Here is a 14,220-nt window from a genome sequence, read left to right as displayed (position 1 = left end):
TCTGGGAGTATTCAGATGCAATAAAGTTTTTTCTGTGTTCTGCAGCCACCAAAGGAGTATGTACAGTGGAGAGGTTGTACTGTAGAACTGGAAGAGATGCCAAAAAAGGATGCAACCTACCTTGGGTCCATCTGTACCAGGAGTGCCAGGAAGGCCACGAGGACCTGCCAAACCTTGGGCACCTGGAGATCCACGTTCACCTGGGAAACCACGTTCACCCTAGAGAAGACAAAGGGGTTTTTACTGCCACTGGAGGAGCATCTCAGGACCAGAAGCGGCACAAGCTGCTTCTGAAACTTGTGCTGTTCTAAGAGCTGCCTGGTTACATTACGGAGCTCGATGTTAACGGTGTGCTACTTACCCTGGGACCAACAAGACCAGGAGTACCAGCCTCTCCAGGAACACCCTGAAGGCAAAAAGGGAGTAGTTAAAAGAGGTGGGAGAAGTAAGCTAATCTACAATTCGACGAAACAGGCTGGCTCAATATCCAGATGAGGCAGTGAGAAACAAAACCCACACATTGCGACAATGCCTATATTTTGTGTTAAGATTTCCCACAGATTGCACAACACCCTCACTTATATTTACAACCTCAAAACACAGAAGTGTGGAAGGCCAATGGGGAAATGATACCCAAATATTCAGGGGAGGTCAGATCCGCTGTGTTTCAGGTCATACGAGGATAGTGTTGAGAGAAGCGAGTCTGTTCTTGACCAGCATACTTTCTGGATACATCCAGTGAATTTTATGAATAAGCAAGTTAGCCCATGCATACCAAATGAACAGATAGATACACTTCAAAATAATGTTTATCTATCCTGAAGACGCATTGACTAACATTTGCCCTACTTGGCAACAGCAGAATTTCTTGGCCAATTCTTTTGGTGTAAACACCGCTGCCGGATTTACTTTTCACACCCAGGTATCCAGTGAGTGAATATGCGTGACTGTCCAGAGGCTAGCCTCAGCACAAACTGTCAACACCCAACTGAGTCCCTGAAAATGCTCTGCAGAGTACTTATTCAATTCAAATGACTACAGAAGTGATCTTCACTGCTCAACTCATGCTCCTGTATCTATAAATATGAGTTTCATAGATCGAGCATATAGGCCATAGCAGGCCTGCGGCTGAATTCCTAGTGCAAGAGGTACAAGCTACCATTTCCCTGAAGCATAAAAATCAAATTAGTGTTCTGCCAAATACGTATCTCATTTGTACTTTTTGGATTCACAGTGAAATCCCTTTGGGTGCATCTGCACCACATGTTTATATCAGTTCTGAATTAGCTTAACTGTCATGGGTTCCCTTGAAGAACAGTTTGGTGGAGCGGCTGAGAATTTATTGTTTATACTACCTTTCCGCAACAACGACACACATATACTGCACCTTAAAATTTCCTCAGGAGATAATGGCTATTTAACCAGTTTAGGCTTACGATGTACATATGCCCTTTGAAAGCAAGACTTCAAGTCACATGTGCTTGGTGGCTATAGATTAACAACAACATCAAATATCTTAAAGTCCACTATATTTGCTGGGCTTAGGCACACTTGCCTGTATTTTGGACTGCGCCCCATAACAATACCAGGACATACAAAAGCCAGTCATGTTGCTGCAGAGTGGAGCTATGCTATTGTTCTCCTTAGCCAGTATCACATAATTAATCTTTCCTTCCACATTTTAAATCGTCCCTTTGGCTACCTGCCCTTTTAAGAAGACTTGTGTTCAGTTTAAGATTATTCAGCTATTTCATCTCCCTCTCATGGATTAAAGAGCATTTAGCTAGCATGCTGAGATGCTCCAGAACAAAACGCCTGTGAGTCCCTCAAGCTTTGTTGTAAGGTTATCTCCTTCAGCACAGGAATATCATCTCCTCATTAAGGTGTCATTTTAGAAACACATGACAAATGGAAGGCTACAGTTTAGTGTGGAATATACTTTAAAAGGTAGCTGTACGTTCAGTCCTTTACTCACCTGGTCACCTGGCTTTCCACCTTCACCTGGAGGACCTGGGGGCCCTGGAAGTCCCTGAAATCAAGAAATACCCCCACTGTTAGCAGGGTACAATTGAGTCCTTTAGGGAAACGACATCTTAGAGAAACCAGATGTGTAGGAAGCAGGAAAGGAATCTCTCAGAGCCAAATGGACAGTTCTTATTATCAGACATACAAGAGAAGATGAGGGCAAAAATATTTTGTGGGCAAAAATAGGCTTACTGTTGAGACCCTAAAAAGGTAAAGGTTCCCCTTGACAATTTTTGTCCAGTCGTGTTCGACTCTAGGGGGCGGTGCTCATCCCCGTTTCCAAGCCACAGAGCCAGCGTTTTGTCCGAAGACAATCTTCCATGGTCACATGGCCAGTGCGACTTAGACACGGAACGCTGTTACCTTCCCACCAAGGTGGTCCCTATTTATCTACTTGCATTTGAATGCTTTCGAACCGCTAGGTTGGCGGGAGCTGGGACAAGCAACGGGAGCTCACTCCATCGCGTGGATTCAATCTTACGACTGCTTGGTCTTCTGACCCTGCAGCACAGGCTTCTGCGGTTTAGCCCGCAGCGCCACCACGTCCCTAACTGAGCAGAAATCCTTGAAAGGACCTACCGCCTCCAAAAGATAAGAAACAAAGCTCGGCCCAAAAGAAATCCTTGAAAGGACCTACCGCCTCCAAGAGATGAGAAACAAAGCTCAACCCAAACACCCAGTCCCTGCTGAGGAATACACCAACCCAGCAAGCCTGTACTATCCCAACAAATCCACAGCTGGGAAATGTTAACTTTGGTTGGCTTGGGGATTTTAGGAGCCATAATCTGGAGTAGTAATTCTGCTAATCTCTACCCAGACCTCAGTTAAGATGCCGTCAGGGTTTCTTGGAACTGTGCATACTATCTAGCATACAGTCTTTGGTGTGTGCAAGGTAAGGATGGGATGAATAATGTTGTGTTCCTGGTGATTTTCCAAGTCCTGCCTTGCCAAGGCTCCCTATCAAGATGTCTCCCTGCATGAGATGGGCATTCTGGCTTTCTACAAAAGGAAGACTCTGGTCCCATTTTCCCTTCAATTGTTTTTTTCTGACTTTGCTTCCTGCCCTACACATGGCATGGTCAAATTATGTACAGCTTCTAAATCCTTTTGCAGTGAGTTCCACACAGGAAAGATGCCAATCTGCACAGGGATTGTAACAATCTGTACAATTTGGTGTTTCTTTGGGCCTTGCCAAGTGAATCTTGCACGCAAAAATTGCCTTTTTTGTTATTATTGCAGGTAGCTTGTCATTTCTTCCAGAAAAAAATGACCAACTCAACCCAGCAAAATGCTTTGCAAGATATTTTGGAGAGGAAGAGGAGATCTCCCACAAGGAAATCTCATTGCAGAAGAAAAGTTTCTGTCTGAGAACATGAAGCTGAAAGGTTCATATCCCTCATTTGAGGAATCTGCTGGAGCCTGGCACTAAAGGAAGCTGAGTATTGGATGAAAAACTTCACTTTCCTAGATCTGTAGTGCTGGACAAAACAAGAGGATGTTGTGGAGCAAGTGGTGATCCCAGAGGATTTGTAGAGGATGGAGGGGTCTCACTGTTGTCTTTCTCATTTTTAAGAATTTATGCCCACACATTCAGATGAGGTTGGGAGGTTCTGAGATGAAACTTAGTTGTTCTGCTTACCTGGAATCCGGAAGGTCCTGGTGCGCCCTGCTCACCCCTCTCACCAACTGGCCCCTGAGAAGGCAATAGAAGTGATTCAGTCCCGGCCCAACAGAAAGATGTGGTGTTTACATAGTGGATCAACTCCTTGCCAGTAAAATCTCACTTTCAGCCAAAGCCTAACATCATCTCAATTAACTCTCAGGTTTCTTAAGCCTACATATTCCTCTCTTTTACTCTACAATAGACAAGCTATGGCCTTAAAAAAGACTTTCCATTTGTGTGTCTACTGGAGAAAGGTAGCCCAATCCAACATCTTCACACCTTTCTACACAGGTTCCCAATAAAGAAGCGGTACTACAAAGAAGCATCTCATGTGTGCTTCACACATTATATTAGGCATGCATTTGTGTACACCTAATACAATCAGTTACTTTAAGTACCCCGTTTTTCGGTAGAAAGGCGGAGTATAAATTCACACAGACAAATGAACACATGTTTCGAAACATATACCATGTAGGCAAACAGCAAGAACTGGCTGTAAATCTGTCAGACCTGAAGAGGCCCCCAGTAGGAGCAGCTTCCCTAAACTGAATTTAGGACTGACGCCCTAAAGGAAGCCATAGGGTTGAGTTTGCAAGAGCTGAGCAGGGCAGTTGAGGACAGGAACATTGGGGAGATGGCTCATTCATAGAGCCACTATAAACTGGAGGTGACTAGACAACATGAATCAACAACAAGGATCCGCCTTGCCATGACAGGATTGGGGCAATGATTGATTTAAGTAAGGCTGGAGATGGAGGTAAGTTGCTATATCACATCAAACACAAAGTGAAGTCAAAGTTGATGTGGGAGGTAATACCTCCATCCTAAATATATTTACTTGGAAGGGAAGGCCACAGATAAGCTTTCAGCGCCGGACAGAATGCCATGCAGAGACTGTGAAGTGTAAGAAATACACACACACAGGTTAGTTTACCTCCACATCCAGTCAAGTGATTTTTGCTCTGGCATAAAGCAATGCTGAAGCAGTGCAGTCCTCAGCTTCAAAGTTATAAGAATGCCACAAATGTTAAAAAGTGTCTATAAAAAGGTAACGATTAAATCTACCACGTCCTGCCACTAAACATCTCAAAAGGTAAAGAAGGCAGATAAATCACCACCAATGTATAGAAAAGGTTAATCTGAAAAATAATCACGCTGGCCATGAATTCTTTCCTCCTTTTTCTCCATAGTCCATTTTGACCAGACATTCAAAATAATAACATTTTTCCCAAACAATTGAACTTAGTGTATTCGCGAAGGCTTTCACGGCCAGGATCTAATAGTTGTTGTGGGTTTTTCGGGCTCTTTGGCCGTGTTCTGAAGGTTGTTCTTCCTAACGTTTCACCAGTCTCTGTGGCCGGCATCTTCAGAGGACAGCGCTGTCCTCTGAAGATGCCGGCCACAGAGACTGGCGAAACGTTAGGAAGAACAACCTTCAGAACATGGCCAAAGAGCCCGAAAAACCCACAACAACCAGTCGAACTTAGTATTTGAACAGCAAGGATATCTGGATTGTGTAAACCATTAATTTCTCTTGACTCGCTGTGGTTTCATGTCAAACCAATTTTGCAGGAGTTATAATGGTATGGATTTAGAAGAACAGCAAGGAAGTTATAATCATATTAACCTTCAACTGCAAGGAGGCAGGAGAGCAACAAAACAATCTCCCCGCTGTGAACAATGCTGTCCATAGTTCTAACCTCCCCCAACAAGACTAAAAGTGAGGCTGGAAGATGATGGTTCAAGTTGGAAGAAAGCTAGGATAAACCCACAGTCCACAAGCATAAGGTGTCATACTTGGCCATTTGTACGTTGAAGACTCAACACAGAAGCACCATCTGGGCTAGGTCTGGACAGATTTGAATCCCAATCAAGCTAGGAAACTTACATGGTGAGCCTGAGCAATTTACCAACGCTCACTGGGCTGTTCTAAGGATAGAATTTGAAGGTGGCAAGCTGTAAATTAAAGAAGGGCAATGTGTGGCCTTCAAACACCGTTTGACTGCAATTCTTAGCACCCCTTACTCACTGGATATGCTCACTAGGACGGATGGAGCTTTCAGTCTTAATGACATCCTGGTTGCCACTCTATGGCCAACTCTGCTACCAACGTGGTAAAGAAGGTAAATCTTATTGATGTGAAATCATCCCCATATAAACAAATGGGAAGTGAGCACAAGGGATACCCTATCATCCAAACTATAACCTATACTAGGACAGGGACTTTCAGCTTCCTTTCCTGCCAGATTAAACCCCACTGCTTATCATCAACAGGGTAGGAAAAGCAAGGTACCACTGACTTTCATAAAGGCCGGTTCCTCTGAGTCACGGTATATATTCATTACAAGGGCCACAAGTGATGTTGGCACCAGCGTCACAAGCCACTCATGCAGATGCAGGCACACACACTACAAATCGATTCCTTCCAGAAGGAGCAAAGAGCTTTTTTCCCTACCCCACCCACCCAGGCACGGGAAAAGAAGTATGTATGTTGATGGTCATCATCACTGAACTGCAGCACTGGAAGGGGCCCCTGTGGATCCTTAAGTCCAGCCTCTGTCAAGGAGTCACCATGGGGGAATCAAACTCCCACGCTCTGGCTCCACAGCCAGAGACCTCAACCACTGAGCTATTTAGAGAAGCAAATTCTTCTCTGATGGCTGGGGAGAGAAAACTCCCCATTCATTCATTCTCCTACAGATCCACACACACATCGCTTTTTCCTCCTCGGGTGTTCTTGCTGTATATCTAAAAGAATGCACAGAGAAACGACATAGACTCACAGCAGGTCCAGGTGGTCCGGCGGCTCCTGTCTCACCATCTTTGCCAGGAAGTCCCTAATAAAGAGAAAAAAGATAGAGATGACACTTGAACTAGAGGTCTCGGTGGAGGATCTTCATCCCCATCCCACCGATCCAAAAGTATACAGGGCTGGCAGGAAGAATGGATTGACTTTGTCTACTCTACTGCTGACCCGTTCAGCATAAAGGGTATCCACCTGTCCCGCTGGGTTAAGAAGAAAACTATGCTGCTCTTCTCCCGATGAAGGACGGCTGCCACACAGGATGTCGTCTGGTCTGTAACAGGCATCTTTAAAGCCTGTTGGCCTTCAAAGAGATGCTCAGAAAGAGCATTAGCACTGATATCCAGTCAGTCAATGAGCTGCTTGTGCTGGTTGAAAATGCCAAAGTTTATCATTCTTCCGCAGCTCTGGGATTTTTGCTTCCCTTTCACGACAGTGTACTGCTCCCTTGCTGAGAGCAGGAAGCATTTCAGGTGCCCCTTCTCTGCCTATTAAATACAGAATTCCTGTGGCTACACATGAGGTATTTCAAAATACATAGGCATGAGATGCCTATGTGAACATAGTGGGTTTTTAAAGAGGAGAAAAGGGATCCAGATGACTCATAGCAGAGAACTGAAGATGGGCAGCACTAAGCACAATAAATCAAGAGATACTGTGCAGCTGCTCCACCTTTCCTTCCCTAAGTGTGTCTTTATAAAATACAAACTGATTATGAGCCAGCTGTACTCTGCATACGCTATCACCGTTATTCACAAGAGTGCAGTCCCGTTTAGGGCTAAGTGTTGTTGCACTCTGTTTGACGATACATATTGGCTGTGCTTGAATAATGAAGACAAAGGAAGAAGAGGGTGGCATCTTTTCTCAGCAAGCAGGGACAGACTAAGAAGCTTCAGCTTTTGTAGCAGAAGAGCAACTACAGAATTGCATTCAAACCTACTTACTCTTAGGCCAGGAGCGCCAGGGAGTCCCTTCTCGCCAGCTTTACCAGGTTCGCCCTAGTTGGAAAGAAAAACAAGAGATGGCAGCAGATATGCTTTTGGCAAAAGCTGGGCATGTACCTAGTGAAGAGAGAATGGTATCTCTACCACCTGGACTCTACCTTCTTCCATCCTGTTCAACTTCTACCTGTTTTTATAACCAACATGCATGGTTTTACAGCACCAGCTGCCCAGTTTGGAGAGTGGCAGGATGCATCAGCACACCAAACAAGGTAAGTAAGGGTCCATAAAGGGAATCAGCATGCCTGAAACTTGACAATGTCCCAGGAAATATCTGCTGTGCCAACTACAACAGGTAACTATTCTACAATCTAGGTACGTCTCATTTCTTTTTATATAGTGCTATTTCGGTCGTGCTACCAATCGTTGCAGAGAGCAGGTGTACTTACGTTAGCACCTTTCGGGCCTGGGAAACCCATGACGCCAGGCTGACCACGGGCACCTTGTGGGCCAGGTGGGCCAGGTCGTCCGTCTTCACCAGGAGCACCCTGTATAGGAATGCAGAAACAGACATGCTTCAGAAATAGTACTGGAAAATGCCAGAACTCATCCAAAACAGTGTGCCCTTGATCTGCTGGAAGACTAGACACTCTTCAGCTTTATTTTAATTTCTTTTGAATCTCTTTCCTGTAGATAACAAGCATAAACCTGATGCCAGTTGTGATTTTTGTTATCTTTTATGCCTTAACATACACTTTCAAGACATGACGCTCATCATTTAAACACACATTTCTAGAGCTGCCCCTCCCTCAAAATGTCCTATGTATCACTTAAAACTCTTAAATCCACTGCTCTAACACATTTGACCCCAATAGAATGCTTTCAAAACCAAACCCACTCTTTCTGCCATTCCCCACAAGACAGCCTGCATCTATTTCTTGCAATCCTTTTTCAATCTACTACTTCAGGTTCTGCAATGACATACTAATGATTTGCTCAAGTTATCTCCTACTCACTGTTCTACTCCTCTGCTCAAGACTCCCTACCACCTCTCTTCCCCCCCCCCCCAAGATCAATTACCCAGTTATTTCAACTGAGTCCAGATAAAAAGAACAGCACTTACCGGTGCACCCACTTTTCCTTGAGGACCAGCATCGCCAGGGCGACCAGTAAGACCCTAGGAGCAAGACAGAGAAGATAGGTTAGTTAAAATGTCTTTCGGATCTTGTCCCATAAAATCAATTACCTGTACCAGAAAATTGCCCAGTGTTGATATTGTGTTCATATTTTAGTCTCAAGGAAATGAAAAATATTCCTCAGATGTAAAGAAGATTGAAAGGAATGACTGCAGCACCAACAATGTGTATTAGCTTCACATTAGTAGAATGCTAAATGATGTGGGAAATGATCCAAAATGTTTCAGATGGTATCTTTTCCAGACGGTTCACTGCCCTTAATTAATCTGTTATTAGCTCAGTAGAAGATAGCGGCCCAATGAATTTCAGATACTCTGTGCTTTTCTTTGGGATAACCAAGGTAATAAACATGACAGCTGATTTGATATCTTTAGCTGAGATATGAATTAGTTAATCTGACATCAATCATTTATTGTTCGTAACATATAACGACAAACTGTTTTCACCTTTGCTATGGCCAAAACCTTGATCCTGGGCAAAAGAATGAAGAAAACCTAAAACCTCTTTAAGAAGCTTCAACTGATATTCCTGATATGAACTAAGAGAATATGAAATATTGTTTAGCTAAAGAGGAATCTGAATTAGAAGTGTTTGTAATTAATGAAGCTGAAAGTCAGGCGTACAGATCTTGCAAAGCTGTTTGTATCAGATATCTCCATGAAGCCACAGATAATCCCACAAGCCCATAAAAAGAGACAGTATGGCGTAAGAACACCAAATACAAATTAAAAATATCTCACCTCTGAATACTACACTATATCTGTAAATGGCCTGGGAAACCAATGGAAAAGGAGGTACTGGGATCGACCTCCTTGTCCCATCCACTCAAGAGCACGGTGTGATGCCAGCTCGCTTCACAAGAAAGGAATGGAGGAAAGACAAAGGGCAGCTGCTCTGTAGTGGGAAAAGTCCTGCTTGGCATTTGCTCCTGTTTCACAAGATCTGGCAGATCTTAATGAAAGGGTGGGTGACAGAAAAGATTTGCCCATTATTCTGAGTAGAGAAGGAAATGCATAATTTTTTTTAAGATGGGGAAAGGTATTGCTCTTCTCTAACAGGTTCTCTGCTTTTGCAGGTTAATATTTGGCATACAGTATTGCTCTCAAAGAGAGAAGGAACAGAGAAATTGACCCCTCCTGTTTTTATGGCACAACTGAGTGCCAAAGTCACTTCTACTGGACTCTGCTGTTCTGCAGGGAGAATGACAGGTAGTAAATTAGGATAGGGGTTCTGAGAATGAGAAGAGAAGTCACTCTAAATGTGTGGTCATCTGCTGAAATGACAGTCCCCCCATTTCCTCAAAACCTAATATAACTCCTCTATGGCTCAGCATCACAGCTATCCACTCTCCTCACCCCTCGCCAGCAGCCATCCATGGTGGAGACCAGAGATGAGAGGATGCAGAACATCCTGGCGTGAGGTCACAGGTGACCTTCTACTAGACTTCATGGAAAGGAAGGTGGCAGGAGGAACTAGCTCTATGGGCAGGCCATGGCCACGAATTCTGGATGACATGTTTTTGACACATTGGCTTTGTCCGACAAAACTATCAAATGAGATCCAAAAAATAAATGGGCCATCTTACATTTTTACAAGTTGTATGTGCACTGTGCGATCTTCTGGTTATAATTCACACAGTCTGGGTTCCTGCCAACTTTCATTTGCCTCTCCTGAATGGATCCTTCTTATGTTTATGTATAAGTTTGTTCTTATTCACTGCTCCCCCATGCATGCACAGAACAAAGGACCGGCTTTTGAATCTATTAATTGGGTGTGACAAGAGAAATCCTGTAGGCAAAGTTTTCTCCAGCATAGAAGTACAGTGATGAGGGAAATATTTGCTTGTCATAGGCCAGAAACACATAGATCAATACATGTATTGTGGCAGGCATAAGAACAGTGCCACAAAAGTGTTGGAAAACCTATGCATTATCCAAAGGTCATTCATCTTGGTCATCGCTGTCACCACCATCATCATGACCATTCCCACTTCATTGATGGTCCACCCATCTTGTGTAGCAGTTCGAAGGCTCCTTCACTTTTCTCCACAAAGAAAGATTTTTTTTTTCTTTACTGGGTAGAGATCAGGTATCTTTTACAACATCTTTCCACAGAATTATATAAAAAGCATGAATCCCGCTGAAGGCAGACCTTCTCAGGATGAGCGAGTGATGTTTGCCACATGCTGGCGGGGAATGGCTAGCCCACTGGGCATAGCCTCCATAATTTGTGAAGCCCCCATTTGTATCTCACCCTAGCGCCAGGCAGGCCAGGTTCTCCAGGACGTCCAGGATCTCCATTGGCTCCTTTGGCCCCCCCCAGGCCAGGAGGCCCACGTTCTCCAGGAGCGCCCTGTTCAGAAGAGAGGGAACAGAAATAGATGAAGCAAAGGTTCTTCTCAGAATGTCAGGAAAACCAATCCCTACTGCAATCAGGTCAATGTTTTCGCATCCAGGGGTCTCTGGGCATTCTGGCCCACTCATTGGAGCCATTTTGAAAACAGTTCAATGGTTGTGACATCATAAAGTTTTTTTTTACTAAGTATACTTCCATAAGGCAGCTGAGGACGCTAATGAAACAAAACTGAGAAGCGAACAGTTTCAATAAAAGAGCGAGCAGATATTTATGATTGGGCTTGTCTCTTACCATGAGAAGACAAGACTTACTGCGAAGGACAATAATGTAAGGAAACACTGAAAGTAGCAGGAAGAGAGAAAGACCTAATCTGGATTGGATGGATTGACTCAATAAAGGAGCCCGTGGCCTTTAGTTTGCCAGACCTGGGCTGTTAACAATAGCACCTTTTAGAAGTTATTAATTCATACGGTCAACACAAGTTGAAAGCCCCTGGATGGGGCATCACATACATGTGTATAGTAACAACTGATAAAGTGCAATACACGAGTGTTCTACGACTACAAAGAGTTCAGAAGCACTTTTAATAAAAGCCAATTAGATGCCCACATCACACACAAATCAAGCAATGCTACTACTGCAAATAGCTAGCTTGCATTCTGACTAACTAATTAACTTAACATACTATGCAAATCTACTTTCCTGTGTCATGTATGTTTGGGGCTCCAATATGTTTTTAGTGAAAGACTGAGATGGGAATCCCTGGAACATATGATGAAGGTTTTGACCTCTTTGGTACCCATAGGCAGCCCAAGGTCTGGGTGGGGACTTTTATTGCCACTATGATTTCAGCCCCTCACCACCCCAGAACACAGCCCCCATTTCTGCAGCTGTCAGAATTTCATGTGTTGAAAGCAAAGCATACAGGAAAAGGCAGCTCCTTTGCGGCAGCTGCCGAAGAATCACAGAGAAGCAGAAAAAGACATTTACATTTATTCTAACCCCTGCATTTGTCCTTTTATTCAACTAGGAGAGCAGCAGGTTCAAACACTCACCTTGGGACCAGCTAATCCATCTTGACCTGGGAAGCCACGATTTCCAGGAGAACCCTGGGGAGGGGAGGGAAATAAATAGAAGAATGAGAACGTAATCTTGAAAATTAGGAAATACAACTTTTTAGGGACTATTTGACGCTGGGACAACATTATCAACAATTAAACCAGGAATTCAGCTCATCAAACACCCATGGCTCATTTACCACAGGGAAGCAGGACAGTCAAGAACCTACCACTGGAGGCATTACAAATACTGAGTAAGCTAATAGGGGCACACACTTATGCTATTTGCTAAGCTTTAGCATGGGTTTATCCTGGATCTAAGTCCCATAACCTGTGGTAAATTAAGAGCCTTACAGTTTGCACAGCAAAACTCCCAGCAGCCTAAAAGTATATGCTATGTACTTGTTCACCTAAAGTATTTTAGAGGTATTAAGGCAAAAATTGAATGGTACAAATGAGGCACCTGCAAATTTAAAAACCACAAAAGGGATACCTGACAAGCAACCGCAACCAGTTGCAGCTTACTGAGAAGCGTATACTCTGCTGCAAAGCCCATGACAAAATGTGTACTATAGTTTTAAAGCCTGTGCACTTGTACTGAGAAATATATTTTACTTCTGAGCATTAATAACAGAAAAGGTACAGTCAGCTATAGGCTGCATCCATAAGCTACAAACCTAAGAGGCCAAAACATGTCATACTGCTGGCATGGTGGGGACAGGAAATGCTGGTCTCAATAAAGAAATAATGAAACTACCACTATTTTCTGCCACAAGTCCTCAGGCTTTCACCTGTTCTTGTCTTATGTCAGGCACTGAGCCCAGTTCCCACAGTGTCTCACTTGGCTCTCGCCAGCCTCACGTGATTCTATGCTCAGTTGTTTGTGTCTCGCTCAGAACCTGTCCCTTCTCAGGGGCATACCTTCTTTCCACACTTTATGGTAGGCTTCCTGGCTCATCTTTTTCTGGGTCTTTGGACCTAGTAAGAACTCCTCCTCGCAGGCCTCCACTCCACTGGAGCTGCCAACTTGGTCTATACCTGCTCAGCCTCAACATCAGCAGCTGCTTGAACTTGGCACCCCACAGAGCTCCACGTAAAGTAGTGATTCTAATCCCTGGGCTCTCCAGGTGTTCTTGGACTGCAATTCCCAGAAACCCCAACCAGCACAGCTAGTGCTGAAGGCTTCTGGGGGTTGCAGTCAAAGAGCGCCTGGTTTCCCCCCAGGCTGGGAACCATTGACATAAAGCAAAACATTTGCATCGCGCTCTGCCAAAAGTGGCACCTGTTGTCACGGGTGGCCCTTGGCAGCTCTTGAAGTGAGCTTAAGAGCATGGCTTGTGTGGGATGATTACTACAGAGCTCAGCGGCTCTCGCCACACAGGACAGATCTCTGCCCTTCATGCAGGAAGGTTCTTCTCCTCAGCAACGCCACTTACCCTCTCTCCAGGCGGTCCAACGGGCCCTGCAGCTCCTGGCTCACCCCGGGCACCTCTCTTGCCTTCTTCGCCAGCTGCTCCGGGAGGGCCTTGTGGGCCAGCAGGGCCCTAGGGAGGGAGGGAACAAACACAGAAGATGGGCTTTGTTGCTCTTTAAACCCCTTTCACTTATTTGTGCCAAACTGAACTTACCAATGATCCTTATGTTTAGAAAAAGACATTTGGGGCATCCCCCCCAATTGACCAGGCAGTTCAGTGACAGAACTGTGTAGATCGCAACAGAGAGGTAGTGTCAGGTAGGTCACTATAGTTTGGCTCAGGAGGATAGAGGGCAGGAAAGGCTCCCATTTTAGCGCTGCCTTTCCTGTTCTGTTTTTTTTCCTTCATGCCTACAAAAAAATGTCTGCTTCGGATCTCCCCTCCCCCCACAGCATCCAGTGTATTGGCAGTCCTTAGATACATAAAGTACTGTACTTAAGAACCTAAATACATAAGGTCTAGGACGTCTTTCATTAAGGTCTCCATGTTGTACGGTTTGATTACTCTGTCATAGATATATTATTTATCATTATAAAATAACATATTCCATACTCCATAGGTTTTTTTTCCAATTTTTCTGGGGAATATGACTTGGGGGGAATAGACAAAAACTGTGTTTGCCCAAATTTTTCCAGGTTTTTTTTTCCAAGCCTTCCCATCTCTAATTGAGACCTTAAATGGTGATGTTACTGAATTAGAAGAGA

General features: G+C 44.2%; 1 protein-coding gene across 2 annotated transcripts in view; it reads right to left on the bottom strand.

Annotated features, from left to right (window-relative positions):
* COL2A1 (collagen type II alpha 1 chain) overlaps positions 1-14,220 on the bottom strand; it is an 85,199-nt gene that overhangs the window by 25,293 nt on the left and 45,686 nt on the right. For both annotated transcript variants that reach the window (XM_020779402.3, XM_072991162.2), the window contains 11 exons: positions 13,478-13,585; positions 12,039-12,092; positions 10,882-10,980; positions 8,556-8,609; positions 7,882-7,980; positions 7,436-7,489; positions 6,472-6,525; positions 3,665-3,718; positions 1,976-2,029; positions 362-406; positions 121-219 (listed from right to left, as the gene is read on the bottom strand). In XM_020779402.3, the coding sequence (XP_020635061.2) occupies positions 121-219; positions 362-406; positions 1,976-2,029; positions 3,665-3,718; positions 6,472-6,525; positions 7,436-7,489; positions 7,882-7,980; positions 8,556-8,609; positions 10,882-10,980; positions 12,039-12,092; positions 13,478-13,585 (774 nt within the window). The remainder of the gene's footprint in view (positions 1-120; positions 220-361; positions 407-1,975; positions 2,030-3,664; positions 3,719-6,471; positions 6,526-7,435; positions 7,490-7,881; positions 7,981-8,555; positions 8,610-10,881; positions 10,981-12,038; positions 12,093-13,477; positions 13,586-14,220) is intronic.

This window comes from Pogona vitticeps, chromosome 2 (assembly GCF_051106095.1).
Source record: "Pogona vitticeps strain Pit_001003342236 chromosome 2, PviZW2.1, whole genome shotgun sequence".
Lineage (NCBI taxonomy): Eukaryota > Metazoa > Chordata > Lepidosauria > Squamata > Agamidae > Pogona > Pogona vitticeps.
The sequence above is the reverse complement of the archived record's forward strand: the minus strand, read 5'-3'. Positions and strand labels throughout refer to the sequence as shown.